The sequence below is a fragment of the Musca vetustissima genome, unplaced genomic scaffold, assembly GCF_032173495.1.
Source record: "Musca vetustissima isolate MV318-11 ecotype Yass unplaced genomic scaffold, APGP_CSIRO_Mvet_v1 utg57446, whole genome shotgun sequence".
NCBI lineage: Eukaryota > Metazoa > Arthropoda > Insecta > Diptera > Muscidae > Musca > Musca vetustissima.
Genome location: NW_026878394.1, coordinates 44736 through 63460, shown reverse-complemented (window position 1 = coordinate 63460; position 18725 = coordinate 44736). Strand labels below are relative to the sequence as shown.

Here is an 18725-nt window from a genome sequence, read left to right as displayed (position 1 = left end):
CGATAAGGACCAAAAAAGTCTCGAGAAACTGAGGACCAATTATCTCGTATAGAGAAAATACCTCCGAAACTGAGTCCAAATTTTATTCTCCCTTCTGCTGGTAAGACTCCCTTCAGCTCGTCTATAAATATTCATTTAATCGTATAAAAACATCCTCCAGATCGTCTAAAAATACCCCCCTCTTTCTCGTCTATAAAGATTCCCTTCAGTTAGACTTAAAAACCTCCATCAAGCTTTTCTATAAAACTCCCATATCTAGGTTATAAAGACCCATTCAGCTCGTCCATACAGATCTCCGTTACCTCCAGCTGGTCTGTAAAGACTATCTCCAATTGTTTTATAAAGCCTCCCCTCAGCTCGTCTATAAAGACTCCCTTCAGCTCGTCTATAAAGACTCCCTTCAGGTCGTCTATAAAGACTCCCTTCAGCTCGTCTATAAAGACTCCCTTCAGCTCGTCTATAAAGACTCCCTTCAGCTTGTCTATAAAAACTCCTTTCAGCTCGTCTATTCAGCTCGTCTATAAAAACTTCCTGGCCTTCAGCTCGTCTATAAAACCCCCATCCAGCTCTTCTATAAAACTCCCTCTATCTGGGTTATAAAGACCTATTCAGCTCGTCTATACAGATCTCCGTTACCTCCACCTGGTCTGTTAAGACTATCTCCAATTGTTTTATAAAGCCTCCCTTCAGCTCGTCTATAAAGACTCCCTTCAGCTCGTCAATGAAGACTCCCTTCAGCTCGTCAATGAAGACTCCCTTCAGCTCGTCAATGAAGACTCCCTTCAGCTCGTCTATAAAGACTCCCTTCAGCTCGTCTATAAAGACTCCCTTCAGCTCGTCTATAAAGACTATCGTCTATAAAGACTTCCCTTCAGCTCAGCTCTATAAAGACTCCCTTCAGCTCGTCTATAAAGACTCCCTTCAGCTCCCCTCCCTTCAGCTCGTCTATAAAGACCTTCCCGTCTATAAAGACTCAGCTCGTCTATAAAGACTCCCTTCAGCTCGTCAATAAAGACTCCCTTCAGCTCGTCTATAAAGACTACCTTCAGCCGGTCTATAAAGACATCCTTCAGCTCGTCTATAAAGACTCCCTTCAGCTCGTCTATAAAGACTCCCTTCAGCTCGTCTATAAAGACTCCCTTCAGCTCGTCTATAAAGACTCCCTTCAGCTCGTCTATAAAGACTCCCTTCAGCTCGTCTATAAAGACTACCTTCAGCTCGTCAATAAAGACTCCCTTCAGCTCGTCTATAAAGACTCCCTTCAGCTCGTCTATAAAGACTCCCTTCAGCTCGTCTATAAAGACTCACTTGAGCTCGTCTATAAAGACTCCCAGCTCGTCTAGCTCAGCTCGTCTATAAATACTCCCTTCAGCCGGTCTATAAATTCTTCACTCCTTTCTGTTATTCACCTTCATTTAAAATCATTTTTATGTTTTTGTTTCAAAATTTTTTTATGTTGTTTGTTTCAATTTTATTTTATTTTTTTTTTTTTTTAATTTTTTTGGAGCTTGTTATGGTTTGACACAAGTTTACACGCATACACAGGGACAATCATACATACAAGCACACATAAGATGTTGAACACCAGAGCAAGGAAGAGATTTATAAGGAGCATTTAAAAAAACATTTCTTTTTTAACATTTTTTGTTTCTTTTCTTTTTTGAGGTTATGTACAATTAACAAAAAAACACAAAACATAGATTACTTTGTATGTACGGTAATGTAAGGAAAATAATCGGAACTATAAAAATACTAACTATAATAACTAACGGGGAAAAACTACAGTTGAAATATTAAAATCAGATTAAAATTTCAATACTTCAAGAGTAGTTTTTTGGGACATAGAACATACAAGAACTCCAATAAGAAACAGAAAATTAGACTTGCAACAACATGCTTGGTTAGAATCAATTATAAAACTTGTTAATTAACAAAAATCAACCGCGGCATTGATTTGAGATAGTTTCAAATTGATTTCGATGGCCAAGCGGACATTAAGGGATGGGGGGAATGAAAAATAGAAGTGAACGAGGGGAAACCCTAATAACTATTGCTAAGATATATCAAAATAATTGTATTGACTTTTATATATTTGTGCACCAATACACAAAAGAATACTTTACTTTGATTAGCAAGGGAGGGGACAAGGGACAACAATTTAGACAGGAAGACAACAACCCATAGAATGAGAAGACAATTTTCTTTAATTGGCAAATTTCTTGAAATTTTGCAAGACTTTTCTTAACCTCAAAAAGTCCTTGGAAAATTTCAAAAAATCCAGCTTCTCTTTATCTCCACAACAAAATACCAGCTTTTGTAGAGAAATAAAGAGCAAATTGGGGGAGGGACCTAACTTAAAACTAAATAAATTTAACTATTTTTTTGGGAATTAAACTAAGCTTAGATCTAGACCTAGTGTTGACACATTTCCCTTACATTAGGCACATGGTGATTTTTCTTTACATAAACATACATATAACATAAAAATGGATACACATAAACACAATACAACATTGAAAACATACATATATAGCATTTTTGGATTGGGGGACAAACATAAAATAACATGAAAATTACAAAAACAGGATAAATAATATTTTCTTAAGGTTAAAACAGCGTTCCAGGGGGCGGCGTTTCGTTTGGGACTTAAAACAATGGAGAGTTTTTAAAAGCAGCTTTGTTTCTTTTTTTTATCACATTTGGTTTCAATATTCCAACTGAGATTCGATTAATTGCAGTACACGCTGGCGACCGATGTTGTTCCAGAATAGATATGGTTCAGCAGCGCCGGTGACATTGCGGGGTTCGCTGGAAATAAAAAAATGGGAGATTATTTCTAATTTTTTCAATGACCAGCAGAATAGTGGATTTTTTGGTTATTTATTTTTTCAAGGAGCAGCAAAGGCGTGGATTTAAAAAAGAAATTCTCATGGACCAGCAGAACCGCAGGATTTTTCTTCTATTTTTGTCTCAGGACCACAAGCTGAGGACCACATTTTTTCTGTAGAAAAAGGACATTTTTTTTCAATAGAAAAAAATTTGGTCCTCAGCTTTTGAGGACATTTTTTCTGTAGAAAAAAAAATTTGGTCCTCAGCTGCTGAGGACATTTTTTTCTATAGAAAAAAAATTTGGTCCTCAGGTCTATAGAAAAAAATGTCCTCAAAAGCTGACATTTTTTCTATAGAAAAAATTTTGGTCCTCAGCTTCTGAGGACATTTGGTCTTCAGCTTCTGAGGACATTTGGTCTTCAGCTTCTGAGGACATTTGGTCCTCAGCGTCTGACATTTTTTTTCTATAGAAAAAAATGGTCCTCTGAGGCATTTTCTCTATAGAAAAAAATTTGCTCCTCAGCTTCTGAGGACATTTTCTATAGAAAAAAATGTTCTCCTCAGCTTCTGGGGGCATTTGGTCCTCAGCTTCCACGGCCATTTTTTTCTATAAAAAAATTGTCCTTTTGAGTCATTTTTTCTATAAAAAAAAATTTGGTCCCCAGCTTCTAAGGGATTTTTTTCGTCATCTATAGAAAAAAAGTTGGTCCTCTGCCTCTTATGCCTTATTTCTATTGAAAAAAAAATTAATCCTCAGCTTGCGATGCCATATTCTATAGAAAAAATGTAATCCTCAGATCTGAAGCCATTTTTTTCTGAGATTTTGTTAATGAATAGTTAATTTTCTCCGGGCTTACTTACTTCTGGTAACAATCGAACCTCGCACAACCTTTTTCATTCACCAAACACTTCCAGATATCTATGACAATTAAATTGTTACGTTCTCCTTCACGTTTAACAAATTGATTGAAACGTTCCAGGGTTCGTTTCATTTCACCATCATGTGTATAGTTTGCCAACGGTGCCAATGTCGTTAGAATCGGCCGTATACCTTTTTTCAACATTATCGTTAATAGTTCACGATATTCATGTTGGATTTGGATTAATTGACGTCCCTGCATTATATTAACTGAACCGATATTGACAATAATCGAACGACCATTATCATTGAGGTTTAAAACACGTTTTATTGCAGCGCTAATTGTTTGGCCCGATACACATAGACCGGATTGTAAAACTTTTTGACCTAGAATAGCAAAAAAATAAATAAATTTTGTTTATTACTTCTAAATATCAAAGAGGAAGTGGCTTACGTTTTTTGAATTTACACCTAAGCTCCATGCGGGCCATATACAAAAAGAAATCATCTCCCAGTAAAAGAAAATCCAGAAGATGTGCTTCATAATCACTATCGGTATACATGGAATCATTTGTATAACAACTTTTGGCTGTGGGCGATGATGATCTGCTCGAGCGAGGCATTAGACTTTTCTGCGTTCCATAAGAAGAACGTCGAGGATTTGTTGTTAGGACATCACCACCACCAACATTGGTACTACCAAGAGCTATGTTGTTGTTATTATTATTATTAGTATTAACAATATTTGTTGGCAATTCATGATTTTGAAATAAATTATTTAGATAATTCATATTATTTTCACATGATGATGACAATGGCATGACAATATTTGGATGAATATTGCAATTATTTTGACCAGCGGCGGGTACTGCATTAACAAATTGTTGTAGATTTTGTGGCTGCTGATTATAGTGTGGATCATCAGCGGTATATATGTCGTTGATAGGTATCATCATTTGATTGGTATAGATAGTGGGAACAGGTTCTTGGCTGTGTATGCGATTGAGTCTGCAAGGAAGGGTAAATGTGAATTATTTTAAAATTTAATTTTCAAACCAAAAGTTCTACTTACAAATAATTACAATTATCATTATAAATCCAATTATCCTCAACAAAACCTTCAGAATTATCTTGTTGTACAGCAATCTTATCAGTGTTAGCCGATTTCAGCATTAGATTATCGGTAACAACAGCATTTTGGGATGTCATTTGCTTGGAAAAAGGAACCATTTGTTGTGGTCCCGATTTCGGTTGCAATGGTTCATAGAAATGATGCTGATGTGGTTGATGTTGTTGGTGCTGTTGATAATGATGCTGCTGCTGATTATGACGTTTATAATTATTTGGATAATAATTTGTATTTCGTTGGTGTTCACGATAACGTCGATGATTGATTGTTGTTGTTGTCGCCTTGTGACCGATGTTTGATTCTTGTTGAGGTTTCTGTTCCATAACCATATTATGTATATGTTTAGTCTTCTCCATCGGCCGTATATTAAAGATACGTGTACCATTTTCATTACAATACGCCGAGACATATGGTATGGTTAGAAGAAATTCCGTAACAGATTCATATATGGGAAAGGTAAGACCGGTTAGTTTGCGATAATCATCTGGAAGGAAAAAAATTATTTAAATGACAATTTATATGGAAAAATACCAAAATCTTCAGTAGCTATAGAAAAATGCCTTAAAAGCAGAGGAACAACATTTTTTCTATAGAAAAAAAAATCATCAGATACGGAGGAGTAAATTATTTTCCTCAGAAGTTGAGGACTAAATTTGTTTCTATAGAAAAAAATGTCCTCTATAGAAAAAAGTCCTCAGAAGCTGAGGACCAACTTTTTTTTCTATAGAAAAAAAGTCCTAAGAAGCTGAGGACCAAATTTTTTTCAATAGAAAAAAATGTCCTCAGATGCTGAGGACCAAATATTTGTCTATAGAAAAAATGTCCTCATTAGGGGAGGACCAATTTTTTTTTTTGCAAAACATTTTGTCCTTTATAGGAAAAACGATCCTCAAAATCTGAGAAGCAAATTTTTTTCTATAGAAAAAAGTGTCCTCAGAAGCTGAGAACCAAATTATTTCTATAAAAAATGTGTTCAGAAGCTGGGTTGATTTTTTTTATAGAAACAAAAATAAGTAAAAAAAAATCGATCCTTAACTTTAGAGGAAAACCCTCAGAAGCTCAACCATGTTTTTCTATAGGAAAAAGGCCTCGGAGGCTTCTGAGGATTTTTTTCTATAAAACCTGGTTACATTCTGACGGCTTTTTCTATGGAAAAATATTGGATCTCAACTTATGACTTTTTTTCATAAAAAATAGAATATATCCTTAATGTAGCTATTTCATTTACATACCTCTTATATCCGATATGGTAGCACCATCCTGAGCACGTGCTGTCAGAATACTACGAATTTCTGAATCCAAATCGGGATACTCATCGCGAATTTCCAAAAATGTTAATTCGGAGACAACCATATCGTCGTCAACGTCGTTACCCACCAATGTGGTGCGCGATGATGTTATGGAACTTTGAAAGATCTCGAAACTTTCTTCCACACTGTGATATGCACTATCGGCTGAGTTGCGACGACGTTGACTATAGAAATTTTCCTGTTCTGCCGCCAAGTAGCGACTGATGTTGGATGTTGAGGTGGAAATATTACTGGTTCTTACCAGGGTCGATGATAATAGTTTTGCCACAATTTCAACTTTACGATCGCTGCTGTTGTTGCAGTTGTTACGTTGATGAGGGCCCTCCTCTACTTCTCCAGTAGCATCGATCGTAGATGTTGTTGCTGCTGTTGAAGTTGTGGAACGACGTCGCAATTCTTTGGGTATTAGAATTTTATATAATTTTGCATTTAAGGTTCTGCAATACACTGTTGTACGTTGCATAAATGATGAACCCACCGCTGATGATGTTAGGCCGCAGTGGGAGTGAAATGCAAAAAACTCCTTGCGTGTATATTTCTTAAACCATTTATCACCCCTAGTACTGTGTTGGCAAGAGCATTGGCGATAAGACTCTTCCTCCTCGTTTTGTTGCTGCTGGTGTTCAGATGAATTTAATTCGGCGTTGTTCTTGCTCGACTTTGCTTTGCTGGAAGGATGCTTTTGCCGCCAACGCTGTAGACACGTGGTTAGGTGTCGTTTGAACGTCGTTGAAAAATCACAACCGTTCGAAACGCTGTTTAAATTGGATTTGATTGTTGTCTCCTCCATCTGTTGCGTTTCAGCGTTGGTTGTAGTTGTTGTTTTTGCTGTCATCGATGATTTGATGCTCGTTGGCTTGATGATAGTGGCCATTGAAGAAAATCACAATGACAATGGGTCGGTCAGTTGCTCACACACAAACAACTGAATGAATCGAAATTTCTTGTACCTCATATTTCCAGTATATCGTAAAGTAACGGTATCCAAAAAATTGTCTTCGCCAATTGCACTCAAGCCTTATTCCATTGATGACTTCTGGAATGCCAGGAGAGAGAAAGAGTCAAATAGTTTATTACGTTTGTTTTGTATTAATGGAAGGAAAGCGCGTCATAAATTGTAACTCACCTTGTAAATGTCAAATTATGGACTCAGCACTAACCCAATTGGAAATGTAACTTCTGTTTCGACCTTGGTTGATTTCTTAGGAAATTTTAAAATTTAAATTTTGGTGTATTCGAATTAAACCATAAGACTCCAAGGATTGTAGTAGAGATCAATGATCCGATTCAAGTGTTCCATTTAGTCTGTAATGAAATAGGAATGCAAACGATTACATATAATAAAAATGTTGAATATAGATTTTTTCTATTATATAAAATACTTAGAAATGGCCATGATAAATTTTGATTATTTTTATAGAGAAAAATATCTTGTAGGCAAAAATATTCTTCCAGATCAGAAATGATCTGTGTAGCAACTCAGCCGTAACAAACGCCATATCACCAATTTTTTCTATAGAAAAAGTTTCCCATTTTTTGTGTGTTGGGGCACAATTTTCAATCAAATTGGCTGTAATTTAGTAGTTTGGCTTTTCGTTGGGTATTAAATTTTCCACCAAAAATTATCAATATCGGCTCTCATTTTTGTATTCGATGCCTTGAGACGATTTTTTAACCGAATTGCCTGCAATTTGGTAGTTTGAATTATGATTGGTTAGTAAATTTTTCTATCAATATTGGTCTACTTTTTAGGATAGCATTTAAATAGTGGTACCTCGCAAATTCTAGAACCAAGTTCGTTGTAATTTTATATTTTGAATTCTTATTTGGTAGAAATGTACCTACCAAAAATAATGATTATTGATCCACTTTTTAGAGTGGCGCCCGTATAATTTTGGTATTTCGGGCATTTTGGGTCGTCAATTCTTCTTTCCAAAAAATTATCAATTTCCGTCCACATTCGGGTATAGTCCCCATATTATGGCATCCAAAGCTCAAGTTATTTTGGAGATTTCGAACATGTTTTTCAGCCGAATTGGTTCTTATATGATATTTGAAGTTCTCATTAGATGACAAATTTTCATACCAAAAATAATATATATTGGTTTATGTTTGGTTATAGCCCCTTATAGAGGCGCAGCTACTTTTTTGCAATACGAAGTGGTATTTGAGTTATTTTTAGGGTATACAAACTTTAAACTGGAGTCTAGATTAGGGCCGGGTCGCGGATCCTTTTAAATTTTTTATCAAAATTACTTTCTGATTACAGCGATAGATTTGTAGCTTGTGGAAATCCACAATTAAAAATATATGTCCCTTTAAAGTTATGCTGGGCCTTTGTATTTCCCTATACTTTTAATATTGACTAAGGCTATATGATTATAAATTTGCTGATTTGTACATTTAAAGTTCTCAGCGAAACTTTTTTTATTACAGTTCTCAGCGAAATCTTTGGTCCGAAGGTGTGATTGGACCTTACTTCTTGAAAATGACGATGGAACGATTGTCACCATCAATTTGAAGCGTTTTGGTCATATGATAACCGACTATTGAAGAATACGATTTTAAGAAGACGGTGCCACACTTGCCCTGCAAAAAAATTTTGAAAATATATTAAATTAATATTTTTTAATTTCATTTTTAAATTTTAAAAATACATTAAAAAGAACTTATGAGAGTACAACACCATCAATCCGAAGCGTTACGGTCATATGATAACCGACTTTTTTAGCCTGCTATTGAAGAACACGACTTGGAGGATATGTGGTTCTAAGAATGTGGTGCCACACTTGCCTTGCAAAACACTTTGAAAACATCTTAAATTAATTATTTTAATAAATTTAATTTTACATTAAAAAATACATTAAAAATCGGTTATTTGGGCATACAAAACCTCATAACAATGAAATACATTTTGTCCACTTTATGAAACAGCCTCAATGGTCATTGTTCTATTTCACAGGCTTTACTCTAAATTTTATTTATTTTTTATTAATAACCCTTTAATTACTTTGAGTTATAGTATTTTTAAATATTGTATTTAATATTCATTAATAATTTCTTAATTTTTAAAGAAAGATACACAAAAAATAACTATTTTAACTGAATTTTGTCTTCTAATGTCAAAAAATACCCGCCTTTTCAAGCGTTTAATAACAAGTTACGATTAGTGTGGATGTAACGTAACGTACGTTGAACACATGACATGAAGTGACGCAAGGCATGCTCATTAGTGTGACATTGCCGTTAAAAGAGAACATTGCTGTGCATGTTTATTCAAAGAGAGGGAGTTATTACTCTCCTTGGGCATATTTACAGTATTGTTATTGTTGTTTTTCATTTTATTTTCTCCTCACACAGTCGTTTTTTAACGTGTGTTGCCTGCCTATGCGCTTCAAATACACCTGACTAGATTACTCGATTACTTTGTTGTGTGTGTATATATGTGTGTGTGCCTATTCGCATAACCGGTACCACATTTGTCATAGAGCGCAAAAAAGCTTTTTTTTGCAACTGTTCACTATTCATTCGGTAATCATTTAACTTGACGTTTAGTATTACGGTAGGCCAGATTGAACGAAAAAAAAAGAAATTTATTATTAAAGAGAATTTCATAGGAATTAGTTAATTAATTTTATTATTGTATATTTTAAATAGAAAATACACACAAGATGGCTTCGGTTATAACGCGCAGCAATCTCTTAAAGGAAATAATCAATCCCAAAGTCAGTCAAAAGGTAAAATTTGCAAAAAAATTAAACGAAAAGCAAAAAATTCAAACAAATATTTTTACATAATTGGCGAAAAAATTGTTGGTTTGAAAGCTAAAAACGACGACGTCTCGGTCAAGGTGAAAGAGATGTGAAGAGGGAGAGAGAGACCGAGGTGATAAAAGAAAATTAAACAATATCAGTTGTGTGTGCGTTGAGAAGTATTTTAAAGAAAATGAAAAGAAAGCAAAATAATGCAATAAAAAATTAACAAAAATATGTGTGACGTAACATATTTTTCATGGAGATAGTGATACCCACAAACATTGCCCCCCGTAAAGTGGGATGTTAGCCAGCTGCCTGCCTGCAGTGTGATTTTGTTTTTGTGTGTTTGAAAAAGAAAATTTTGCACGATAACAACAACAACGAAAGTGAAGGTATTTTTATCAATGTTAGGAGCAGTATATAAAGCAGCGATGCCAATGGCGAACCTTGTACTTTTTTTATTTGTCTTTTTTGCATTTCACTTGTGATATTATTCCCCGAAAAAATTGTCGTATACTTTTTCTATTGTTTGTTTGCGAAATTTCCAACGACATCTTATCACCGGTAAACCAAACCAACTGGTGGTTTGGACTTTTTAATCAGTCAGCATGATAGCAGCAAGAGCGGTGACGACGACGGCCTACATTTTGACGTCACTGATTATGCGGCCTAAAATTTATGCTAACAGCAAACAAAACCCTGTGACTCACTCACTCTCCATCCACCACAATCTCGTGACTTGTTGTTGTTCGACATAAACAAAAATTCCAGTTTGGAATTTGCCTTCAAAAAAACTTTGTTGCCGGGTCTAATCTATTTGTTGTTGTTGCTTCTTGTCTAGCTTGCTTAGTTATCAGTTTGTTTGGAGGTGCGGAAAATAATATATTATTTTTTAAATCATGATTTTTTTATTTACATTTGAAATTAGTTAAAAGTTGTTTTTTTTACTTTAATTCTAATTCTACTATTTTGTTATTATTTCATTAACAGATTTTGGGTTCGGTTGCTGCTGTCCAAAGCCAACAGCAACGTAATCTAAATGTCCAGGAACATGTTTCCTATAAGCTCTTGAATGATGGCGGTATTGCTACACCAAAGTAAGTAATCGTATATAAAAATATGTTTAATATTTAATCAGAAATATTTTGTTCTATAAGTCATTAGACCACCTGAGCAGTATTATTGTGGTTAAACTTGTTATTCCAGTATAAACTCAATGGACAGTAGATTGTATGTAATTCATATGGATAGGACTAGGGAAATTTTTGACATTTTCAAATGGGATTTAAATTAAATTTAGAAGTCGATCGCGGATCGTTTTGCAATATTTACTACAATTAGCTCTTGAAGTCTTGATTGGTCATCTCTCAAAGAAATATAGCCTCATAATAAAAGTCTAATGGTGTCGAATCACATGATTTTGGTGGCCAGTTGGTATAGCCACGGTCAAGGAAATGTCTCTTGTAAAAACAAGCCATAATTGTTTGCTCAAAATACTGAACATTTTGGGGGAAAAAGTATAACTATATAATTTTTAGTGGTGACCTATAGAACGCAAAGTGCAAAATTACAACGAATTTGGTTGGAAAACCGCGCTCAAAAACCTCAAAAAAAGAAAATTGGGGCGTAACGTTTTATGGAGGTTACCAGAAAAAGGGACCCATATTTATAATTTTACGAGGAAAACATTAATACCCAATAAAACCCCAATGTATCAAATTTCCTCAAATTCGGTTAAAAAATACGCTCAAGAACCATAAAATGCCGAAAATGGGGGAGGTACTGTTATATGGGGGCTACCAGAGAAAGTGGACCCATATTAATAATTTTATGTGGAGAACTTTGATACCCAATAAGAACATAATGTACCAATTTTCAGATGAAAATGTTCAGTTGAAAAATGCTCTCAAGAACCCCAAATTGCCGAAAATTAGGCGGCCCTGTTATATGGAGGATACCAGAAAAAGTTGACCGATATTTATAATTTTTAGCGGAGAAATTTGGTACGTAATAAGAACCCAATGAATCTAATTTCAGCGAATTCGGTTAAAAAATGCACTCAAAAACCTCAAAATCCCGAAAATTGGGGGATACTGTTATATGGGGGCTACCAGAGAAAGTGGACCTATATTTATAATTTTTAACGGAGAAATTTTGTACCCAATAAAAATCCAATGTACCAATTTTCCACGAATTCGGTTGAAAAACGCACTCAAGAACCCTAAAATACCGAAAATGTAGGGTTAACCTTATACAGCACAACAATGACTTTGCAAGAAAATACTTCCAAGATTGTCTATGGTCTCGATCAGCGATCAGATCTATCCAGGGCATTCGATACGGTTGAAGGTAGCAACCGATTTGATTCCCATTCCTTCCAAACGTTAATCTAGTTCGAAGATAGAAAATATGGGTCCATTCCTTTGGTACCTACCAAACGAAATTGTCAAAAATTAAAATAAAAATTAATATATAATGTTCGAAAACTACTTGGCACAGCTCGTTTTTCTGCCCAAGGACGAATCCTATACAGATTTATATATCGCTTCCATATTTATTTTTTCCTTCAATTTTATGCAAATGACGCACATATGTCTTATCGATTGTGAGAAAATTTGCCACCGGAATTTGACTTGAATCTAGAAGGCATTTGCCAAAAAAATCGCTTCGGATATTCAAATATTATCTGCCCATCCGACTTTGGTAATTTCTTTATTGGTTAAATTTATACCTTGTCTGGAAAGTTGTATTTCCCTTACCACCAAACCAAACAAATCGCATTGAACTTGCATCGAATTCAATAAAGAAAATCCGCCACAAATTGTCGTAGGTGAGCTTAATGACAACTTCCTAAACAAAAAACAAAAAAACAAGGTCGGAAACTTTGTTTTTTTTTTTCTTATTTTCTATCACCCATGATCAGATGGCAATTGAGAGAGAAACACAAATTGAAATAGTCTGGCAAAGAAATGACAAAACTGACCTTTGATCAATGCGATTAAAAAAATCAAACAAACAACATTCACATAAAAAACGTCTACAGTGGATGTCGTGACTGACTATTGAGGTTTCTATTTTATTTTGATGATTACAAATATGAGAGCAAAGGCAAAAGACCACTATTTTGTTTTGTTATCAGCAAAAACATTCATGGTGGCAATTAAAAAAAAAAAAACAAATGGTAAAGAAGAAGATAACCAGAGAGTGAGGGGGTAGGATGGCCAGCCGCATTATGCCATGCCATATGTGAATGACGGTAGATAATCACAGTAAATGATTTATGAAATTATACGCGAGGATTTTTAAATTGGATTCCAGATTTCAGATTATTTTTTATGATGGTCTTGAACAATTACCACTTAATGGTTTATATATTTAGCCCTCTTTTTTATGAGATTAAAATAATCAGAGATTTTACATTTTTTTTTTGTCAGACGCAGGCACACGTCATATTGTGCTATTTTTATACGAATCATATCTTATCTGAACCTTTGGAATTTTGAATGAAAAACAAAGAACTGCTGATATTCATGTAGAAGTACCTGTTATTTTTTCGGCCCATTAATCATTAGTCAGCATTTGTCGCATTTGGGGATTTTTATCAATTTCCAAAGTGGCATAATTAATAATTATATATAGATACCTATATCGCTCTTTGGAATATGTTTTAATTGTAGTGGGCATTATTAATTATTCGTTATTATTTAGAGGGATTCGTTTCCATTTTTTTTCGAAATTTCCGTCGGAAACTCTATAATGTCTTTTTGATCCAAATAGAATTCTATGTCGATCTAGCCTAATGTCCGACTGCCTGTTGAAACATATATATCTTGCCACAACATTCCTATCATGAAAATGGGCCATAGACTCCACCCAGGTCATAGCAGCATTTTCTAAATTTACTATTCCTTAAAATTATTTTTTTCTTAAAATTTATAATTAAAACTAATTATTTTATTTCTTTTCAGATTCGGTGTTGCCACCTCTTCCACCGAGGCCCGTGAAATTGCCCAAAAATTGAACACCAACAATTTGGTATTGAAGGCTCAAGTCTTGGCCGGTGGCCGTGGCAAGGGTGCCTTCAAGAATGGTTTCAAGGGCGGCGTACGCGTTGTCAATGAGTGAGTTCTCTAATCATTTTTTTATTTCAATCAAAATAATTTTCTCTCTTTTTTTGCTTTTAGTCCCAAAGAAGCCGAGGAGGTTGCCTCCAAAATGATCAATCAGTTGTTGGTAACCAAACAAACTGGTGCCGCTGGTCGCATCTGTAAAAAAGTTATGGTTGCCGAACGTAAATTTCCACGTCGTGAATTCTATTTTGCTGTCATGATGGAGCGTGCATTCAATGTAAGTTGTATGCTAAACCATTGTATTTTATTGGTGTGGGAGGGAAGACTTCTAGAATGTCTTCTGTCAATGGGAGATCTAGTGAATGCCTTCTGTTTTCGTAAACCATTTAAGGACAGTCTTCTATATAGAAGATCAACTTTATTTTTTATTGAGATTTTTATGTTGCGAATATTTCTCACTCTTGAAGACCACAAGAAAGTATAGAACTTCAAGTCCGTTAGAAGATTTTCTACAAAATAACTTTTTCTAAGAGATCTCCTAACAACAGAAGATCATCAGAATGAATTCGATTGAAAGAAGTTCGTCAAAAGGTATTTTATAAATATAGGAAACCTGTTATTTACATAAAATCTATTGAAGGTTGTATATCTATAGAAGAAGGTCTTCCATATGTAGTAGACCACCAGAAGGTTTTCTATTAGCGTAGCACAAAAATCGCGGCGTAAACAGAAAAAGTTAAGTGTTTTGGAAACTTCCACCTCTGTTATGAACACATGTTACATTTTGTTTCGATCTAGCAACTCTTTTATATAGAAAAAGGTGTTCAAAAAAGACACATCCGCAATTTTTTACAATGGAAAAATTAGAAATGCTTTGGATACGTCTTTTTTGAATACCTGTTTCTATATGAAGGAGTTGCCAGATCGAAACAACATTTTCAAGGCGTAAATTAAAAAAATTGAAAGCGTTGATTTTTTTAAAAAATATTTTAAGAGGTGAATTTTTTAAAAAATATTTTTCAAAGTGTGAATTTTTTAAAAAATATTTTTCAAGGTGTGAATTTTTTAAAAAAATATTTTTCAAGGTGTGGATGTTAAAAAAATATATATTTTTGAAGCCGTGAATTTAAAAAAAAATATTTTTTCAAGGTGTGGATGTTCAAAAAAACATTTTTTGAAGGCGTAGATTTAAAAAAAAAAAATATTTTTTCAAGGTGTGGATGTTCAAAAAAATATTTTTTGAAGGCGTGGATGTTCAAAAAAATAAATAATATAATATAAAAATAATATAATATAAATAATAATAAAAAAAATATAATATAATATAAAAAAAAAATATTTTCTCAGTTGTCGATTTTCTAAAAAAAAAATTCAAAGCGCAAATTTTAAAAATATAAAACCCCATTTGTGTGATATAGAAAACAAACTCATCCTCCTCTTCTCTTCTTTTCTGTTTTAGGGCCCCGTTGTTATTGCCTCATCACAAGGTGGTGTTAACATTGAAGAAGTTGCTGCTGAAAATCCCGATGCCATTATCTATGAACCCATCGATATTAAAAAGGGTCTTACCAAAGAACAAGCCTTGAAGGTTGTCAAGAAGGTTGGTTTGGAGGATAAACATGCCAACGATACCGTTGAAATGTTGCAAAACATGTACAAATTATTTGTGGAAAAGGATGCTCTGTTGATTGAAATCAATCCCTATGCCGAAGATGCCATGCAAGGATGTAAGTATGAGAAATACAAGAGACTTATATAGCAATAATATAAGCAAAAAATTAAATGATGTCTTTAGAATATAAAAAAAAAGAAATATTGAAGCAATCACTTTAAAAGATTTCATAAATGCATCAAAATTATTTAGAGACAATGGCATTTTGAATTTATTTGAAGACCCATTTCGGCATTTATGAAATCACATTTTAATATTTCGCATTTTAATAATTCTTCCAAAACCCTTAGAGGAATTTTTGATATAAATACAAAAATCAAACTGCCACATTTTGTTGACCATTTAAAAACATATTATGTTTTTATCCATATATATGTGATTAAATATTTTTCACTATCATATTTTGACCATTTTCTTTGTGTCTTTAATGATCATCTCGCGTTTCTTTTTTATTAACGAAATAAAATACTAATTATAATTATTTCGTTAATTTCCTAACATTTTTATTTCATTGCAACCAAAATACCCTCTATGTGTGTGTGTGTGTGTGTGTGAATGTGTTTTTAAAACTTTTCCAATGAATATACACACAAAATATCGCAGCCTGTAAGTAGTTGATTTAGTATTTCGTGTTAATATAACCATTGTAGCTTTGCTAATAAAAGTTTACAATTCAAAGGTGCTATGAGAAATTCAAAATCTATAATATTAAAAAGAAACAAGATGTTAAACTCTTTAATTTTTAAAAAATATGATTTTTAACTCTTGAATTGTAAACTTTTGGATAGCATTTTTCATGTTATGTTCCATTCTGTTTTTTTAAATACCTTTCAGTCAGAGCTGTGCAGACGAAATTTTAAAGGGGATTTTAGACATCAACCTTCAAGTTACTTCCAAAGTGCCCCGTTTGCCAACGAAAAAATATATTAGCGCTCTACAGCTCTGACTAAAATTTTAAAATTTAATTGTTATCCCCCCTTCCTTTCTTTCATTTGGAATCAATACACCTTTCTTAGTTTTATATATTTTGTTTACATCCACCTTTAGTTATTGTAGTTTTATTAAAAACCAATCAAAAATTGCAAACGCTTTTTTGAAGTTACTTTACCACTGCTGCTTTTTTGAGTTTCAAAAATGTTCTCTTCTAATTTCCAATAATATTTATAAATTTTATACAAATTCCCTAACTCATCTCTTTAGTCTTCGCCCTTGATGCCAAATTCCGTTTCGACGATAACGGCGAGTTCCGTCAAAAGGAATTGTTTGCCATGCGCGATTGGACCCAAGAGGATCCCCGTGAAGTCGAGGCTGCCAAATACGATTTGAATTACATTACCTTGGACGGTACCATTGGCTGCATGGTTAACGGTGCTGGTTTGGCTATGGCCACCATGGACATCATTAAGTTGTACGGTGGTGATCCAGCCAATTTCTTGGATGTTGGTGGTGGTGCTACCGCTACTGCTGTCAAGGAAGCTTTCAAAATTATTACTGCCGACCCGAAGGTGATGTGCATTTTGGTCAACATCTTTGGTGGTATTATGCGTTGTGATGTCATCGCTGAGGGTATTATTGCCGCTGCCAAGGATCTGAACATGAAAATGCCAATTGTGTGCAGATTGCAGGTGAGTTTGAAAAGATAATGATAAAAATTGTTTGAAAAATTATTAAAAAAAAATCTTGAATAATATTACATTCTAATAAGAAATGTGTTTTTAAATATAATTTTTAATATATTTTTATTATATTATACTAAAATTTAATTAATTTTTCTTTCCTTTCTTTTTCACCAGGGCACCAATGTAAATGAGGCTCGTGAATTGATCAGGAAATCTGGCTTGAGAATTATTCCACGTCACGACTTGGATGAAGCTGCCAATTTGGCTGTACACTTGGCCAAGATTGTCGAATTGGCCCGTGAAGTTAAGATGGATGTCAGCTTCGAAATTCCCGACAGCGTCAAGTAGAGATATATTTTCTTCTAATGATGATTTACCCAACAACAACAACTACAACACTACCACCACTACTACCAACTTAAATCATTACCCCATAGCTAGTTATTGAATGCTTCTATACAATAATTTAAAAAATTATTCAGTTAATTCTGAAACTATTAGATAAACAATAAATAAAAAAAGAAAACATTTATCATTATTATCGATTTCAAAATTTGGATCCTTTAAACCATCAACCAATACCATCAGCATTATTGGCAAAAAATCGTATCCATGGAATGTTTAAAATGTATTACATACATGCATCTTTAAAAAAATAAATCAATGAATGATATTACGGCTTTAAAAGCTACTACATCCTAACATCCTATATACAAATTATGGTATCATTGTTAGTAAAGAAAAAAGTCCTTTTATTGGATGAATGAAAAACCGAAAAATACGAGCACTACTTTCTTATTGTAATATTTCAAATGCACTGATGTTGAATGTAAATATATGTAATGTGTTGATAAAAAAAATTAACATCTGGAAACTCATTATTTTCTTTGCAAAAAAACCCCAACACCACCAATACCATTCATGATTTTTACCTAATTATTTTTCTTTGTTGTTGTGTATCTATAGTTTCATTGATTTATTTTAATTATATATATTTACTATTTTTTTTTCTTCTGTATCTCTTCATAGTTGTTTATAAATATTTGTTGCAATGAAATTGTCTCCATCATGGAATGTTAATACATAAATATTTTTGTTATGCTACATTTTTACATATCTATGTCATTTTTTCTCTATTTTTTTCTTACTATCTCTCTTAATTTTGTTTTTCTTAATTTTAAGCCTTATTTTAAACAAATACACTCATATATACAAAGAAACCAATACCTCTTTAAAACCAAAACAACTACTACCTGTTTTCATTTCACAGTTTTTTTTTTCAAATATCATTACTAATAACAAATTTAATGTTTTTCTTCTTCTTCTTGTATTTTATAGAAAAGCTTAAGAACCATACACAAAGTTCTTATCAAAAACCTGCTGTTCATGTTACAAAGCAGAACACAGTTCCACGTGCGTGGTCAAGATGTTCTTGTTACCTTGCACCTCAAGATTTTCTTTGTTGATATTTTTTCTTTGAAA

The 18725-nt window shown here is 33.6% G+C and overlaps 2 protein-coding genes across 2 annotated transcripts; one reads left to right on the top strand and one right to left on the bottom strand.

The window, feature by feature from the left end:
- Positions 1–2689: 2689 nt before the first annotated feature.
- Positions 2690–6170, bottom strand: LOC133323159 (maternal effect protein oskar). Its single transcript, XM_061532114.1, has 6 exons — positions 6050–6170; positions 5099–5301; positions 4761–4987; positions 4143–4696; positions 3691–4075; positions 2690–2808 (listed from the first exon to the last, which is right to left on the bottom strand). Exons 1-6 carry the CDS (start codon positions 6168–6170, stop codon positions 2706–2708), a joined length of 1593 nt encoding a protein of 530 aa, XP_061388098.1. The 3' UTR covers positions 2690–2705.
- A 3490-nt stretch (positions 6171–9660) lies between these two features.
- Positions 9661–17599, top strand: LOC133323161 (succinate--CoA ligase [ADP-forming] subunit beta, mitochondrial). Its single transcript, XM_061532116.1, has 8 exons — positions 9661–9689; positions 9785–9864; positions 10873–10979; positions 13851–14003; positions 14067–14229; positions 15412–15679; positions 16825–17249; positions 17418–17599. The coding sequence occupies exons 2-8, from the start codon at positions 9799–9801 to the stop codon at positions 17589–17591; spliced, it is 1356 nt and encodes a 451-aa protein (XP_061388100.1). The 5' UTR covers positions 9661–9689; positions 9785–9798; the 3' UTR covers positions 17592–17599.
- The last annotated feature ends 1126 nt before the right edge of the window (positions 17600–18725 follow it).

Coding starts and splice junctions, on each gene's coding strand:
- LOC133323159 (XM_061532114.1), bottom strand. CDS start 6,170: ATGGTTGTCTCCGAATTAACATTTTTGGAAATTCGCGATGAGTATCCC. Junction 5,302..6,049: donor TACCATATCGGATATAAGAG/GTATGTAAATGA, acceptor TTTTCCTTCCAG/ATGATTATCGCAAACTAACC. Junction 4,697..4,760: donor AATGATAATTGTAATTATTT/GTAAGTAGAACT, acceptor CCTTCCTTGCAG/ACTCAATCGCATACACAGCC.
- LOC133323161 (XM_061532116.1), top strand. CDS start 9,799: ATGGCTTCGGTTATAACGCGCAGCAATCTCTTAAAGGAAATAATCAAT. Junction 10,980..13,850: donor GGCGGTATTGCTACACCAAA/GTAAGTAATCGT, acceptor ATTTCTTTTCAG/ATTCGGTGTTGCCACCTCTT. Junction 17,250..17,417: donor CAATTGTGTGCAGATTGCAG/GTGAGTTTGAAA, acceptor CTTTTTCACCAG/GGCACCAATGTAAATGAGGC.